The sequence below is a fragment of the Mustela putorius genome, unplaced genomic scaffold (genome assembly GCF_011764305.1).
Source record: "Mustela putorius furo isolate JIRA1106 unplaced genomic scaffold, ASM1176430v1.1 tig00000460_pilon_pilon_pilon, whole genome shotgun sequence".
NCBI lineage: Eukaryota > Metazoa > Chordata > Mammalia > Carnivora > Mustelidae > Mustela > Mustela putorius.
In genome coordinates, this window is record NW_025421389.1 from 19,258,390 (window position 1) to 19,276,892 (window position 18,503).

An 18,503-nucleotide genomic window follows, 5' to 3' on the forward strand; every position below is an offset into this window, starting at 1 on the left:
GTCATCATTACCATGTTTTTTAAAAATATAGTAAGTTTTTAAAAAAATAAATTAATTGCATTTTATCTATCTTACGTATCTATCCTGATATGTTTAGAAACTCATCTTGCAAAAGTGAGAGGTTTTATGGTGTGAGAATCAGTGTAAGAACTCTGAACCGGCTAAACAATGGAAAACGTTACCAGTGTAGCGGGGTCAAACTGTGAGACCACATGGTGTAAGAAAACAGCCAGGTGAGCAGGGCGAGATTTCAGCAGTTCGATGCTCTGGAAACAGCTGCACTGCCCATTGATCTAGAAGAGGAAGTAAGCATACATCAAGAACTCTACCACACAGGTGCAAAATGTAAGGTTAAGCTCAGTTAAACACAACTACCCAAACTGACCTACCCTAAAAAACTCAAGATTTTAAAATTCCACAGGAACATATTAGCACACAGCCTTATGGAATCTCTTCCCCTGAAAATTAATAGCCTCTTAGAAATAGGTTGGAAGAGAGACTATCTTAGGAGAACGCAAGTTTAGAAGACGATGATGGAGAAGCTCAGATGTCTGTATATCAGGATGCAAACACCAGCATCAACGACACTTCTAAAAAAGAAACGGGAGGTTTTCTGCCTATTAATGAAATAAACATCTTCCTTTTCTTTTGAGCTAATGCAGAAATGGTATGACATGGAGGTGTATAATTTAAAGAAAGACGACTCTGAGAAGCACTGTATGCTCCCTAATGACAGCAAGTACAGAAACTACTAGTTAAACCTAAAGTAACCTTGAATGACAATTTCCACTTAAGTTCTCACATCTCTAAATAAATTAGAGAAGAAAGTTAATCTAAACAAATGATACCAATTCTTCACAATCTCTTTCAGGAAATACAAGAAGAGGGAACACTTTTCAGGTCATTTTAAGAGGCTGGCATTAGGGGCACCTGGGTGGTTCAGCTGGTTAAGTGTCTGACTCTCGATTTCAGCTCAAGTCATGATCTCAGGGTAGTGGGACTGAACCCAGCACCAGGCCCTGTGCTGGGGACGGGGGGGTTGGGGGTGGGGTTCTTCTTGGGATGCTCTCTCTCCCCCTTCCTGTGTCCCTCTCACCAACTCTCGCTATTTTTCTAAATAAATGAAATCCCCCCCAAAAAAGAAGGGGGGGCCAGCATTACCCAAATATCAAAACCAAAGACAGTGTAAAAAAAGAAAACGACAAACCAATATCCCCCATTAAAACCAATATAAAAATTATCAGCAAAATAATAGCAAGTTGAATCCAACAACACATAAAAAGGAAGATACATTACGACCAACTGTGGTTTATCTCAGGGATGCAAAGCTGGTTTCACATGCTAATATCAATCAACGTAATTTACCATGTTAAGAAAATAAATTAAAAAAAAAAGAGCCACATGATCATCTCAATCATTCAACAAAGTTCAACATCCATTCATGATGGAAACTCTCAACCAGAAATAGAAAAGTAAATTTCTATAACCTAATAAAAAGCATCTACAAAATACCTATCACTAACATCTCACTTAATGATGAAAAATGAAGTATCTTTCTCTCCAAGGTCAGAAATTGGACAAGAATGTCCTGCCTCACCACTCCAATTCAATTTCACAGTGGAAGTCCTAACCAGTGCAATCAAGGTAAGCACAAGAAATAAAAGATAAACAAACTGGAAACAAACAAAGTAAACAAGGAAATAAATCTATGTAGAAAATCCCAAAAAGTTATTTTAAAAAGCCCCAGAAATAGTAAGTGACTTCATTATTTATTAGCAAGACTAGGGGTTACAAGTACAAGAATCAAGCCACTCATACTGCTGTGCGCCATCAATAAACAACAGGAATTTTAAACCAAAAGAATATACATTTACAATTATACTCCCTCTCCCAAAATGCAGTACTTAAGTGTAAGTCAATCACTCCTTATCACCTTTAAAAGTGAAGTCATTTCTACTGGTCAAAGTTAAAATAAACAATCCAAGCAATAAAACAATCTTAGTTCTAAGACATGGCCTTAAATCTTTAAAAACAGAATTTCATTCTCCAAAAAGCATTCATTTTCACAACAAATCAAACACGTTGAAGAATTAACAATCTGTGTTTTAGAAAAAAGTGTCATCACCTGTTCATGTTCAGTGCCGAAATCATCATCCTCTGCTCCAATAATATGAGGCGCTACACGGGGAGAGGGACTCCCGATGAGTGACTGAGTATCCTGGTAACATTTAGAGAAAAAGAACAGAAAAATTATCTGTTGGTCAAATCAGAGAAAGAATGAAGCCAAATCATCAAAAGGAAATGGTTCAGTAAAATGGATTCCTTTTTATTTATTTTCTTTAAGTGCTTTATTTTCAAAGAAGTGGTTCTCAGATTTTCAAGGCAATGAATCACTTTAGCAAAGAAAACCACAACAGTATTGACTGTTCCTTGGAGAGGGGAAAAAAAAAACAACATTTCCTCTGGAAATAATTAACACCTTTTGCTCACTACACTCCTGGATATCTCATTCTAATCACTCTGTGTTACTCCATTCATTTCATATAAACCTTGTCACAGGCAGAAAGTTGCTTTACATAAATAATTACAATTCTAAAGAGACAGAGTAAGAAAAGTGAATGAAGACCACAGGACAAACGAAAAACGAGAGTAAAAATGGTAAGACGAAGTGAGGAGAGAGGTTAATACAAAGACTTCTATTAACATCGCATAATTGAAAGCTGTCCCTGAACCCTGTTTTTTCCTCTTCAACTCATTTTCGTAAGTGTATAATGCAGGGTTTCTCAACTCTGGCACTGCTGACATTTTGGGCTGGATCATTCTCTGTTGTGGGGGCTGTCCTGTGCATTGTACAATGTTGAGCAGCATCTTGGGTCTCTACCCACCCACTCCGTGCCAGTGGCAGCCTCCCAGTCATGACAATAAAAAATGTTTCCATACACTGCCAAATGCTCCCTGAGGGACAAAATCACTCCTGGTTGAAAATCGCTGGCGTAATGCAACACAATTTCCAAGTAATCACACAAAATTAAAATCATTTTGTAGAGAAACAAAGAACCAAAATTGCAAACATAAATTGTAGGCTGGCAGATCTCCCTCCCATGCAACAGCTCATCCACTTGTCAGCTCATTTACGAAGTTGGAGTTAGCCTGAAAATGCTGGTGTGAGGGCATTAACGCATATAACAGAAAAAAATACGGGATGGCTAAAGATCACAAATATTAAAATCAAAGGCCATGCAGTAAGAAGAGAAATACAAATTTGGGAAGATCTAGGGAAAGAGTGAGCTCAGCTCAAAGCTGACAATGGCTGATGCAAGATGTCGGGCTGAGCAAGGAGAACGGGGCTCTCCTGATTCGGAGGTCATCTGGAGAGAGCTTTTAGCTGAAGCTATGCACACCGATCCAGTTATAAACAAAATACTCCGTAGCTGTGGTCTCCCCTCCTGAAGTGTAGTGCAGTCTCTGTATCTGCATCTTCTAAACTTGCTTCTGCTTTTTTTACTACTTGTTTTTTGAACCTCAGGCTTTAGTCTTTTTTTTTTTTTTTTAAGAAAATGGTAAAACAAGATAAATGTGTTTAGAGTGGTTTCAGACAACTTTTGATTTATAGCTGTTCCGATGTCTCTGATTTTTCAATAGTCCTTATGTAGCAAATAACGGATGGGTCACGATATGCTGTTAAATCTCTTACTATAAAACCTGATACAAATCTAAGTAAAAAACAAAATCAAAATGCTAAAAAGTATTTACTTAAGAATATGCAAAATCCAACAATTTCAGTTCTGAATAAATACCCGAAAGAACTAAAAGAACCTAAACAGATACTGTACGCCCATGGTCATAGCGGCACTATTCACAAGAGCCAAAAGGTGGAGACAACCCAAGTGTCCACCGACAGATGAGTGGATAAGCAAAACATGGTCTATACATACAGTGGATAATTATCAGCCTTAAAAAAAGAAGGAAATTCTGGTACAAGTTATGACATGGGTGAACCTTGAGGACATGATGCTAAATGAAATAAGCCAGTCACAAAAGGATAAACACATATATGATGCTTCTCATATGTGGTCCTCAAAAGTAGTCAAATTTACAATAAATGGTGGTGGCCCAGTCCTGAAGATAGTGGGGAGGCAGTGCTGAATGGCTACTGAGTTTGAGTTGGAGTAGAGAAGAAAGCTCTGGAGAAAGATATGGCAACGCTGCGCAACAGTGACAATATAACTTAATGACTAAACCTGTATACTCAAAAATTACAAAAAGGTAAATTTTATGTGTATTTTACTATAATAAATAAAATAACATTAAAGCCAATCAAATACCATGGAGTAGCTCTCTCCATTTACCAACTCTTTATTAATAAGTTTAAGCTTTTCTCTCCCAACCCACAAATATCAGGTGTGTCTGTCACTGAAGTAGGACGACAGTGGAAGAAAGCACCACCATTTCATGGATTTCATACTCACAGGGTCCTGAATCGCTTCACTCTTCTCTGGGTTTTCCTCTAGACAAATCCTCTCCTTCAGGGAACTCTTGGGACTCTTAAAAAAAAAAAAAGAAAACATTCAGTTCATTTCAACAGGCTCACCAAAAAGGGATAAGGAAAAATAGGGTGAAAAAAATAGGGTTCTGAATTTCACATTTGTATTTGAAACCACTAAATATCTTTCTAAATACCTGGCTCTACTATCTGTTCTCCTGACTTTGGCAAGACACATACTCTCTCAGTTGTTTTAATCTCATGTTGATAAATAGCATCACACTAAGAGAATAGTTGTACTTTGTCTCCAGGCCTGTGGGCTAATTTCTACCAAGTAATCCTAACCAGATTTATTATGTACCTCAAACTCATTATGTCAAAGTCAAACTCTGTCTTTATCCAGCTCTTTCAAACCCCTCTGCTCCCAACTCTTCTTCCTTTTTTTTCCTTTTTTTTTTTTTTTTGAAGATTTTATTTATTTATTTGACAGGGAGAGAGAGAGGGAGAGCACAAGTAGGCAGAGAGGCAGGCAGAGAAGAGGGGGAAGCAGGCTCCCTGCTGAGCAAAGAACCCAATGTGGGGCTCAATCCCAGGACCCTGAGATCATGACCTGAGTCAAAGGCAGATGCTTAACCCACTGAGCCACCCAGGCGCTCCAACCAACTCTTCTTTCTATGCAACTTAAAAGCATTCTTGCCTATTTATATGAATAAAATTAAGCCTCTGCTTATGTTTCTGTGAGTATCATGTGAAAGTGATTTGTGGATTCCTATAAAATTTGTATGGTATGTTTGGGATGTCCTAATATAAACCAGCAACAATATCATGTGCAGAACTTCAATTCTGGACGATAAAGAACACCGCAAAGCAAAGGAGCCATTCTTCAGAGAGCAGCTGAAAATGAGGTACAGGGGATTTCTGTGTGAATGTCAATAGGGAAGGTGCATGCTCTTTATACATATACCAAGACAGCACACTGTAAAGACAATAGTAGCTTCAAATATAAGCCCCACCTGGAGAAATGGAGGACTTTGTGTCTTGGACAAGAGATACAAAAGACAGAGCTAGAATAATCTTGTCACACTGAAAAGTGAGAAAGCTACCAAAGTTACTGGGATGTCACGTTAAAAGAATACTGAAGAGAACCCGAAAGGGCTCCCACTGCCCAAAAGAGGGATAGTTTCAGCAACAATAAAAAGTAATGACTGCAATGGACTACAACAAAATAAGCAAATATGTTAAAGTCTACGAATTCAAATATAATATATATGCACATGTATATACACAATGCCCCTCGCATTAGTGACTGCTAGATTGTGTTAAGGTACTGACTCCTCTGGAAACAGATACATAGAGGGATAAGAATCTAGTATCTATCCTGCATTTCCTGTATAAGCTATATTTTAGGGTAACCTAAAAGCTAGTAAGAGAAAATTCTTTGTAAAATAATTCCACTAGTAAATACATAAGGAACGACAAAATTGTAATAGCATCCTTTTGAAACCACTAATTAAATAATGGATGCAGGCATTTTGATCATCAATGACTGGTAAGAACGTTACATAAAAGCTTAATGGAAAAGTTGATTATGTAGGAACCATGCTGACATCATCTGAACACCTTAAACAAATCTACAGTCACAGAAAGACAACCAGACATTCACCTCCTGATGTGATGTAACAGGATGTACACAGTCCCACCCATGAATTGTTCTTGCCAAACAACAGCTCTTAATCTGATCGAGACTCCAGATCTCACTAATAGCTTTCAGGAAATATACAGAGATGAACACATTAAACAACACCATGAAAATACAATTAAAATGTGTTTGTTTTACTGGGCATATTACCCAGTTTCTGTCACAAAAAAATAGCATGGAAAAAAAAAAAAAGAGGAGGTAACAAATTAAAAGACTATGAACCAAAGGCTGAAGACCTTGACTAGATCCAGACTCAGATAAACCAACTGCAGAAAGATCATTATGAGACAATTAGGGTAATCAAATTGCATGTTAAGAAATTTGATTTTATGATAATGTTATTATGGCTGTATTTTTCAAAAAGTCTTCTTTTCTCTTAAAGACACAGATTAATAAAATAATACCTCGGATTTACTTGAAAATACTCTGGTATCTGTAGGGTGTGAAGAACGGGGGACTAAGACATAACAAGTTGGAGAGCTTGTCAAGCTCAGAGGTTGGGTGATCGGGTACATAGCAGGGACTGTTATGCTCGTCTCTATTTTTGAATAGGCTTAAAATTTTTCCACAGTAAGTTTTTAAAAACATTAGCCATGAATTCACAAAAATCACAGAGACAGATGGCTCTAGATTGTAGGTGATGATCTGTGGTGAACCTGCTTCTGTTGTGAGAACTGGGTGTGGGGGTGTTCTTCAAAGTCTTCTCTGAGGAGAGCATAGCAGGGAGCTTTACAATAATAATGGTATCACAAACATTACAAGAAGACTGTTTTTTAAAAGTGAGCAGAAGAAACGCATGGAAGAAATGTGGAGATCCACAAGCTAAAAGCAGCACATCTTTAGCTTCAAACAGATGCCTGTAGGACTTAAACTAGTTTGTCATGCAGTTGGTGACTATCCTCGTCAGCACTGTTATTTTCTCTCACCTGGATTTCCACAACATTCGTTTACTATTCACCTGGCTTCATTCTCCACATCTATAAAATGGTGATACTGCTTCTTTAATATTATTGGGAGAATTTAAAAAGCTACCTGTAGAGCATGAGGCACACAAAGGAGGTAGTCAATAATGGTTAACTAATTTATGAGCCATTCCGTGCACGTTTGTTAAGGGCCCATCAAGCCTAGCAGTCTTCTGTCCTTCCAGATCTCCCTCTTTATTCTAATTCATTTCCACACTGACGTGTTTCTGAGTGTGCTTCTCCTCTGCATGTGAGATAAAGCCCAAACTCTCATTCATTCTGCTGTTCAAATACTTATTAAACACCAATTATATTTCAAACAGTCTCAAGTCATTGGAATGTCTATTTCTACACTTTCCAATTCACTCTGTTTCATGAAGTTATATTTCTAAGCCACTAACCCTAACCCTAACAGTCCTTGAAATATAAGATAAAATTCTAATTTTTCTTCTGTACCATTTATTGTGAATTCCTAATTGTAGGATCTGCCAGGCTTTGGAGACAAAGTCAAATAAGACTGTCCCTGTCCTCTTAAGAAACTATCTAATGGTAGAGACAAAAACAGAGAAAAGGAGTACTAAATCTAAAAGGAGAATGCAAAAAGGAGCCCTAAAAACAGTACTGTTAGAACAATGTGAAGTCTTTTACAACCTGAACTCAAGCCTTTGTTTCTAAGATAAACTCTAGCCATTTCATTCATAACCCTAATACACCATAACATTTTCACTGCTCTCCCAAAATGTTATGCATTTCTACTCCTCAATACCTTTGTTATATTTAGAGTACTGATAGTTTAGAGCTAGATGTAGACAGATCACATATTATCTGGGTAAGTTAGCAAATTAGTTAACTCCCTTTGGCCATAGTTTTTTTCTCTGTAAAATTATGTTAACAATAGTACTACTTCATATGGCTGTTATGAGAATTAACTAAAACAAGGAATGCAAAACACTCATTACAGTAGGTGGTATGTATGCCCAATAAATGTTTTTCTCATGAGTCAAAATTGAAATTTCTCATTAAAACCTTCAGCCCATCCAATCATAAGACTGCTAGCATTATCTCCTTCCCCCCTACCAAAATCCTCAATTTTCCTTGAATGAAGTTCCAAGTCATTGGGCCTAAGCCTCAAAAAGTGGCCTGAATGATGGCTTGACCAGTAGCTTTCAAATTCTTTTTTTACCATGACCTTCAATAAGAAATTTTATACTGTCAACCAGCATGTGAACATACAGAGGTGCATGCATGTGTGTATCTAACAAAAGTCACAAGAAGTAGCACTTACCTTATCTACATTTTGCAAAGCACTATTTCCTATTCTTTTCTTTTTTTAATGCTAGTCCCAACCCATTACATTGATTCCATGATCCACAGTTGCAAAACCCTGGTTTAGACTATCTTCTTCACTTTTAAAGAGGTGATCTATTTTTAAGTCATTATTCCTATTACTGCATACTATTTACAAAGGATTGTTGAGTAAGCAACAGTGAACTTAGCTGGTTAAGTATTCATACAACTACGGTGGTACATCATAATCAACTTGAAATGTTTTCTTATGATCTTCCTAACAAATATCCATCTTCATCTGGCAATCTGAGGGTTAATCAAGAAAGTGTTACTAACTCAAGTCTATCTAACAGGAGTAAGGTTTTTCCTCTTTGTAATGGCAAAGTGCCCCATGATTCAAGACTGAGTCACTCTGACCACAAATGGAATATTAACATGCTCTTAAAGATATCAACAGTTGGCCTCTTGGTTCAGTAAAAAAAAAAAAAAAACACTAGCATTATTAACTTCTCAACCCACAAACAAGAGGCCTGCTGGGAAATTCCACCTCTTCAAAAGAAACAGACAATGTGTATCTAAGGGAAAAAGTGAACTCTGGAATTGAAAACTCACAGGCAACAGTGTCCAGAACTCTGCTCATCAAATTGCTGCATGAAAGGTGGGGGTGATAAAAAGTAAGTAGTAAGGGGCGCCTGGGGGCTCAGTGGGTTAAAGCCTTTGCCTTTGGCTCGGGTCGTGGTCTCAGGGTCCTGGGATGGAGCCCTGCATCGGGCTCTCTGCTCAGCGGGGAGCTGGCTTCCTCCCTCTCTCTGCCTGCCTCTCTGCCTACTTGTGATCTCTGTCAAATAAATAAATAAAATCTTAAAAAAAAAAAAAGAAAGTAGTAAGAGAACACCTCTAATTCACGTAACTTAAAATCCAATATGGAAAGGAGCTGTGAAGAAGAAAACAAGATCAAGATGTAGAACGCTTACATCTGCGCTGTCACTACTGGGCCGAGAAGCGTCTCCACTGCTATAATCAATTCTGCCTAGTCCATCACCAGGATCAGCTTCCGCCTCACTGACTGGCAGTGGGTCACCTAAAGGCCTGGAGGATGTAACTACAGCTCCATCCTAAAACGGATCAGACACACACACACACACCAACACAATAAAAATTTTATTACTGATTGCATAAAGAAACAGACTTACACTGTCATCTAAATGGAGACTGGTAAATCTAGCCAGTTTGATATGATCAAGAATGCTTAAACCTCTAGAGATTTAAAGCATAAATAACTACTAATTCTGTGGTTCTAAAATGGCATGATCTTAAAGACAGGGAAAGTGCTATTTAAGCAAGGAGAAAAAGAGTTCAAACTTTTGAATAGAGCAAAATATAAAATAGTTGGTTAAATTATATAATTTATATATTCTGCCCATTATAGTAAAGATTATTACACTAGAACTTCTGGTTAACTGCCTCCCAACACTTTAGAATTTCAATAAACTGCCAATTCTGGGACACAGTGCTATAAGATAATACAGGCTTTTAAACCAGGAACCACATTTTTATTGTTTGAAGAGAAGAAGAATGTCGTTTTCACTCAGTAATTATAACATAAAACTGTCAACATTACTGAGGCATAATACTCAAAATTTCATATACCTAATGGGATTGAAAGTAATGAAAAAACTAAATACTGTGTAACTGAAAGTACACTGAACCAGGAAGTCAGAAGAGACCGTAGAGCTGTGTGACCTCGTCTAAGTCATTTAACCTGTTTGGACTCCAATTTTCTCAAACACGTGATTTTTTGACTTTAAAACAAGCCGATGAGGCTACATGATCTCAAAGAATCCTTTGAGTTCTACAAAACTGTGGCTTTCACTCACAGACTCAGGGAGCACAATAAATCAACACCTTTTACCCATTTCAGATGGTATAGGGATATGTCTATTTTGCTTTAAGATGAGATATAAGGAGCTTTTCAGATCCCTAACCTGAATATTATTACAGAATAGAAATCTGGTTGGGCTACAGTTTCTAATGAGACATCATCTCCATAACTTATACTGATATAACAAATTCTATTTAATTCTAGTTCAAAATTTCAGTGAAAAATACAGTCGTTAAGAATGTGAAAGTGCTTATGAACTCATCAGACCAGGTCTAAGCTCCAGTTCCATTGCTTTTAAGTTACATGACTTCAGACAGATTATTTAATATCTCTGAGTTTCTCTAACTGCATATGTAAAATGGGGGCAAACAACAGTAGTGTCTAATCTTGGGGAGTTGCTATGAAGATAAGCGAGAAAATACTTGTCTCTGTATTTAGCATAATGCCTGCCATTTTACAAAATCTTACGTTCCTACTTAAAAACATAACTGCCATTCTCTTTGAAAATGGGAGAATGAGCCTTGAAATGTAAACATATGTATCTAAATACATTTTAGTAGTTTGTCACATCAAAGCAAAAGCACTCAATTCCTTTTAAAATGATGGTGGAACAAAGAAATACGATTATCATGAGCAAACGAAGAATCAGAAGCCCACATTTCTTTAGCTCATCATTGTTTCTGTAACATGCTACACAAGACATCTTCTCGGCCTATGCTAGAAAAAAATAACTTTTAAAAAAGGCAACTGCAACATTCTTTAACACATTCCCAGAAGAAAAATCTCCTGCAAAAAGTTGGGTAGCACTTTTAACAATGATGCTACCTGAGCAGAGCCTGTGGCTTTGGATAACTGCTCTTGCAGCTGAGGAATGTGTTTCTTGGCCTCTTGGATCTCTTTTAGCAATCTTTGGGCAGGTGTTCGGTTGTAATCTTCCTGCAATAACTGAAAAGTTATAGAAATATTTTGAGAATTAATTACTTATGTCAAGGAAATATAGAAAAATTCCATTCTTAATAAAAGAGCGGATGGCATCGATTACAACACTGCTTGGCTGTGGTCACAACAAATACCAACTCTACTAGGCCCACTCACATATTCACTGGCCTGTAACAGCCCCATTTCTAATTTAGTACCTGTAGCCGTTCCTGTTCTTTCTGTAACATTTTTCTCAGAATTTCTACTTTCTGGTTATGAACCACATTGTTTTCCTCCTAGAAAAGAGATAAAAAAAAAACAAACCAACAACAACAACCAACCAACCAATACAGAGCAAGCGAAGCTAAAATAAATAGCGGTCACAAAGACAGGCTGGGAGACACAGCGCTCAAAGTTGGAAGGTTACAGGGGGATTTCAGCCCTTCTGTTTCACTTTTATTAAACGAGGTTCAAGAAAACATTAAATAATGATATTAGCTGGAGAAATGAAGTCACCTTAGTACAAGAATAATATCTTACACTGTCTGTCCCTTGGATCTGTACTGTCGGTCCCCATGTATGACTCAAATTCCCAGCACTTCCTGCCTGAAATATTAAGACAGCTCCCTAACTCCTCTCTACCATCTCTTCTTAGAAGCTTCACAAACCTGTAATACTTGATCTAATTAGCTTGCTCAACTCCCGCTACAGTCACATCACCTCTGCCCCCCACTCCACCTCCCCACAAATTTTAGTGGATTCTTACTATCTCTTTGGTTACATATAAATTAGCTTTGTAGTTGGGATTTTTTCAAAATAAATAGTTTTACTTTTTTCAAGCCTCACCTCCCACTACTTAAATCCTTAACAGGCACCAGCCAAACAAGAGTCCTGGAACTTCCCCCAGACACTTGGTGCTTTCTTGGCTCTTTCTCTTTTATTCTACTTTTATTCTACTTCTTTTACCTGGGCTTCTTTCCTCCCCATTGCCACCGCTTAAATGCTACTGCTTAAAAGGCTCAATTCAAATCATAGCTTTCCATGAAGTCCTTCCTTGTTACAACCGGATGTGCTTCCTCCCTTCTCTGAATTGTCACAGAGCTTAATAGTTCTCCCCTCATAAAGCCTACATTCTGCCTTGATATTGTAATTACTCGTATTCTCTTGATTCTATCTCAAACAACAAGGGTTTAAATATCTACTACAGGCCAACTGGGGACACAACAATAAACAAATAAACAAACCTCCGTCCCCTTAAAATATATATTCTAAGATAACCAAGGACCTCAAATATAGGGTATCTTAATTTTATTTTTGTGAATGGCACCCTGTTTTGTATATGGCAGGTGTTAAATATTTCTCAATTCAATCTGCTATCCCAACACACTAATCATTTCAGATTATTATGTTAATTTTTTTATATTTGGAAGTGATTTTCCAGTATTCTGAACTTAAATTTATGCAAAACCCTTAATATAAAGTAAAGGTATCATTATAAACTAGGCATTTAAGAGTTTTCCCCCTCTTACCCCCATGAGCACAGGACTAGTAATTCTCTCCATGTTCCCAGATGCTCCAGGTGAATGAGGGGATGTCATGATGGGAGACATATGTCCAACGACTGATGGCTCTACTTCAGAATCGGCGAGTGGAATCTGGGGCGACCCAGGCGGGCGTCCCTGAACAGTGAGAGCTACATAGGAACCAGCTTGTGGCGAGGAGAGAGAGGAAGGAAAATAACACTGTCAAACTCTTGCTTACGGCATTTCTCTACTTCCTCTTTGACAGTTCTCTAAGATCCAGTTATGTGAACAAGTTTGATCATCTGCTAACCACTGCTCCACAGAAAAAGAATCCAACTTGTCACTGCTTTTTTATGACCTCCCCCCAAAATCTAAAAGAACAATGCCATTTTTGGATAGCAAATTACTACTCATAAGATCAGATATTACATGAAGGCAAATAAAATTTATAATCTCTTTAATTTAGGGAAGGGTGAGTTAACAGCAACCATCTACTAATGGTTATGTTCAATTTTGAGATGAATCTAATTAGGCAGGGCTTAACTATTTTACAGAATATCATGAAGGAATTTTAAATCAACTTTAAAAAATGAGTAGGACAAATAATATCCCACGAAAATTGGAGAAGAACATTCAATAAATGAGTAGTGAGTTATTTTTAAAATGTGGGGAAGACAGAACTTCACTAGCCATATTACAGGAGGAATAAAGTACAGAAAGCAAAACCAACCCTGACCAGAAAGACTCAACAACAGACATTCGTTATTTATCTAGCATTGAGAAGAAAGGAGACTTTCTAAATCAAGGATATTTCTAGATAACTGACCTCTGAATGACAAAATCTCCCTCTAAGACTTTTCAGTAGAATTTCTAAATATGTTTATTTCACACTTTTCTCCCTATTTAACTGCCCATGGAACTCACTGTCAATTATTTCAGTGTTTGAGGTTCTAAGTCTTTTTTTTTTTTTTTTTTTTACACTTAGTGGTCACAAATACTATGATTTGGGGGAATTTGAGAGACATAAACTTTTTAGGGTTTTTCAATTGTATTGCTCTGTCAGAAAGTCATCTATTATACCTTACTTATCCCATATCTATAATATATATAATATATATGTATAAATTATATATATATAAAAATATGTAAATATATATGTATGTAACTTTACCTATATTTACTTGCCTCCACTAGCTTCCTATTTCTTCCCTTTTCTTCTTCAGTTATGTCCAGAGTATGCATTACAGAGTAGAGCATGAGGGACCAGCACAAGTAGCGTACACAGGTGTGAGGCACTGCAAATTTAGATCTGTTCTGGATGCTCACAGTGTTTTGCGGTTACTTTAAGTTTTTAGCCAGGCTCTCAATATTGGATAAGGCATCTTATCTGCTATAATGCTAGGATCTACTTTTTCTGAGCAAAATTTACTGGTATGAGTAAAATATATAGCCTAAAAATCTAAAGAAATAATCTTATCTTTTATACTCTGCAAAAGTTATCTGGCATATACTTATTTATAATCATAAACCATCATATGTATGTAGCACATAAAAATATATAAAACACAATCTCATTACATAAATAATCAAACTGATTCAAGAATGGGGGTCTAATTTTGATCATCCCATTTCTTTTTAAAAAGTACTAAAGTGAAGAACTATGAGATCGCAGGGACCATTTAGAGCCCTGACAAAAAGTAAAAGGTAAAAGCCCTCCGAAGGAAAGGTAAAAAGGATTCAGGGGCTGCTTTAGTTCAAAAGGAAGATGGCCAAGAAAGAATTCAGTTTATGAAATTATTCGAAAGATGTCCACTCTATAAAACAAAAATAGGATTAAATAAAATAGTAGTGTTTCTCCTTGGCTATAAATAACTATTTCTTATTTGTAGTTTACCATGGAAGAATTTGATCCAGAAGATTCTAAATTCTTAACTCTGGAGATTTCCAAGAGATCACTACCCTGGATTTTATTTAATGATTTACTTATCTGAGGAAACATGACTATGCTAGATGACTTTTAAAGTTCCATTTCAGTTTATCTGGGCCATTCCATCTGAATTCTCAATCTCTTCCCCCTCAGATGACTCAGGCATTTCTTTCAAATATATGCTTTCTATATTACCAAGAGTAACAAGGATATTATAATCAACCACATATATAAAGTGAACAAAAGATAGTTATTAGTAAATTAAAATTTTTCACCTCAGACTTTCCTTTAATGCAAGGTTAAAGCGAACTCCAGCCAAGACTAAATCTGGCCCACAGACTGTTTTTTTCTTTTTTTTTTTTTTTAAGATTTTATTTATTTATTTGACAGAGTGATCTCAAGTAGGCAGAGAGGCAGGCAGAGAGAGAGGAGGAAGCAGGCTCCCTGCCGAGCAGAGAGCCCAATGCGGGCTCTATAGGAACCACAAATCCTAAGATATTCACTCTCTGGCTTATTACATAAGTGTTTTCTGATCCTTGCTTTAAGGGATTCAGAAACCAATTAAAATTGAGAATAACATTCACCTACATTTGATTAGCTTCACCACTTCCAAATGGTTTGAATGAGTCACCAGAGTTCCATTCACCTGTAAGAAAATGATAATAGCATGTCAGACACATTCCATTAAGAATAGATATATTGACTTTAGGAATTATTATACATAATACAACCCATTATAATATAACATAGTACAGAGAACGATATTAAAATATGTATATATTTGGTTCAATATTCACTTTTATTGCTATTCTATAAGATATACTCTGCAAGAAAATGAACTTGAATCCAAAACAAGGCCTTGACTTAAACAACATTATAACTTACCATGAAAAATGACAAAAGATACCATGCAACAGGTTTTACAAGTCCTTCACAGTGAAGGGCTCTTGCAAACAAAAAAGACCTCTGCAAATTCACTGATTTGTCAAAATCAATTTAAAAGATTAAAAAAACAATATTTCCACAATATGCAATTTACTTGAAGTTTTCCAACCATGACCCAATCTTTACAAAGAAAATTAATTTTCAGTTAGGCTAATTATAGGAAATGTTATCCAAATTCTCCACTAAACAAAATTAAGAAAAAATACCAAACATGGAACCAACGTTATTTTTCTTTTTCAAGTAATACTAGTTTTTCAAGTTTTTTCTTTTTCAAGTAATACTAATTTTTACAAGGTCAAATATATCAGTGTCTAAGGTAGCAGTGAAAGTATACTAATCACGCCGATCAGAGATAATCAATGTTACACACAAAGTTTAATCTCTGAGACACTATTCTAGCATAAACACACCAGATACACAACCACAGACATATACATTATAACTGCCTTTTTTCCTTCAGATAAATACTTCTTTGTTGTATGTGGTTATCTTTCAGTATAGATACACACGCAGACCTAATCTATTCTTTTTAACAGCTGTAGATGAAATGTAATTTCTTTTTCTAGCCCTCCATTTATTTATGCACTTTTGCATTATTTACAAATTTTTAAAAATAATTATTAATTAATTTGAGAGAGAGAGTGAGTGAGTGAGTGAGTGCAGGGGGTAGGGACAGAGTTAGAGGGAGAGAGAATCTTTTTAAGCAGACTCTCACTGAACGCGGGGCCTAGCTGGGCTTGATCCCATGACCGAGATCACAACTTGAGCCAAAACCAAGAGTCAGAGGCTTAACCAACTGTACTACCCAGACATGCCCACACATTTTTAATATGATAAAGATGAAATGAATTTCCCTGTGCATATATCACTTCACATTTGTACACTTACTTCCTTAGGTAAGTTCCTAAAAGCAAAGTGGCTGGTCAAAGGTTATATACTTTTTAAAAGTATACAATTTGGGGGCACCCGGGTAGCTCAGTCAGTTAAGTGTCTGACTCTTGGTTTCAGCTCAAGCCATGGTCTCAGGGTAATGAGAACCAGCCCTGCAGCAGGCTCCATGCTGGGGGTGGGGCCTGCTCAAGATACTCCTTCTCTCCCTCTCCCTCTGCCCCTCCCCTGCTCTCTCTCTTGAAACAATTTTTTAAAAAATATATATCACTTGACACATATTCACAAATTTATATCCGAATAGATTCTACCCAATTTATACTGACAAGTTTATGAGAGTAGCCATTTTACCATACAAAAACTATGCCAAAGGTATACAATCAATAATGTTTAAAATTTCTGACAACCAAATATATTTTTACATTTTATTTTATTTTATGTTATTTTATTTTGTTTTTTAGAGAAGGAGAAAAGGGGAAGAAGAGAAAAGGGAGAGAGAGAATCTTAAGCAGACTCCATGCCATGCAGAGCCCAGAGTGGGGCTCAATCTCACAACCCAGAAATCATGACCTGAGTTGAAATCATGAGTTCGACACTTAACCAACTGAACCACGCAGGCCCCCCTTCACCTGTCAGTTTAATTTCTATTTCTTTGTTATAAGTGTGGTGAGACATATCCTAATTCTTTGCCTTTTTTTTCTATTAGGCTATTTATTTACTCTTCTCTTAGGAATTTAAAAGTGCTCTTTACAAGGTATTCTACTCTATAGTAAGTTTCAAATACTTTTTTCCAGATAGTTGTTTGTAAATACATATTCATTGTGCCTTTTCCTATGTAATGATTCAATTTTTTAAGTATTCAAATTACTCAACCATCTCAAGAGTAATGACTGACCAATCCACTCTTCTCGTACTATTCAGAATTCAAGGCCTGTTTCTAGACTGATAGGCCTATACCTAGGCCTCAACCTGCTTTGAATTAATCCCTACCATGTCATCTCACACAATACCCATATACATAACATTTTTTAAGCTATTCTTATAACTCTGTAAAATTCATTTGGAAGACTCATCAGTTTGACAAATAATGATACATCTCCCCAGTCATATTAAAATATATATTTTTTATTTTTTATACACATATATTTTTTCCCCAGGGGTACATATTAATATATTTTGATGAGATTTTCTTACTAACAGATAAGACTAGAGAGAAATGATCTTTATCACAGTGAGTTACTTTCCTATCTAAGAATACGCATGATTCCATTTATTCATGCCTTTTATTATGCCCTTCAGTAAAAAGTAATATTAATTTTAAAATAAATGAATATTTTTAGTCAACAAATACATACAATGCACTGCTTTTAATAAGAATTCAAGTGAAAAAAATAAAATATGGTTAATATATGCTGTTTTTAAATCTACCATAATAAATTCCATAATAGTCTTTTCCTTACCTTGATGATTCGATCACCTGTCTGTACCCCAGCCCGCATGGCTGCTCCATCTGTAAAAGAAATTAATTACTTAAAACATAATTCATTTGCATGTACTGCTAATTTTCTTTTTTTTAAATTATTATTATTTTTTAATAAACATATATTTTTATCCCCAGGGGTACAGGTCTGTGAATCACCAGGTTTACACACTTCACAGCACTCACCAAAGCACATACCCTCCCCAATGTCCATAATCCCACCCCCTTCTCCCAAACCCCCTCCCCCCAGCAACCCTCAGTTTGTTTTGTGAGATTAAGAGTCACTTATGGTTTGTCTCCCTCCCAATCCCATCTTGTTTCATTGATTCTTCTCCTACCCACTTAAGCCCCCATGTTGCATCACCACTTCCTCATATCAGGGAGATCATATGATAGTTGTCTTTCTCTTCTTGACTTATTTCGCTAAGCATGATACGCTCTAGTTCCATCCGTGTTGTCGCAAATGGCAAGATTTCATTTCTTTTGATGGCTGCATAGTATTCCATTGT

General features: G+C 36.4%; 1 protein-coding gene across 4 annotated transcripts in view; it reads right to left on the reverse strand.

The window, feature by feature from the left end:
- The window catches only part of ARHGEF12 (Rho guanine nucleotide exchange factor 12), a 145,963-nt gene that overhangs the window by 43,493 nt on the left and 83,967 nt on the right, over positions 1–18,503 (reverse strand). For 3 of the 4 annotated variants that reach the window (XM_004750071.3, XM_045080425.1, XM_004750070.3), the window contains 9 exons: positions 17,975–18,024; positions 15,270–15,327; positions 12,761–12,939; positions 11,450–11,527; positions 11,139–11,258; positions 9,406–9,546; positions 4,470–4,544; positions 2,126–2,218; positions 183–293 (listed from right to left, as the gene is read on the reverse strand). In XM_004750071.3, coding sequence (XP_004750128.1) covers positions 183–293; positions 2,126–2,218; positions 4,470–4,544; positions 9,406–9,546; positions 11,139–11,258; positions 11,450–11,527; positions 12,761–12,939; positions 15,270–15,327; positions 17,975–18,024 — 905 coding nt within the window. The remainder of the gene's footprint in view (positions 1–182; positions 294–2,125; positions 2,219–4,469; positions 4,545–9,405; positions 9,547–11,138; positions 11,259–11,449; positions 11,528–12,760; positions 12,940–15,269; positions 15,328–17,974; positions 18,025–18,503) is intronic. The other variant, XM_004750072.3, reaches the window with a different exon arrangement.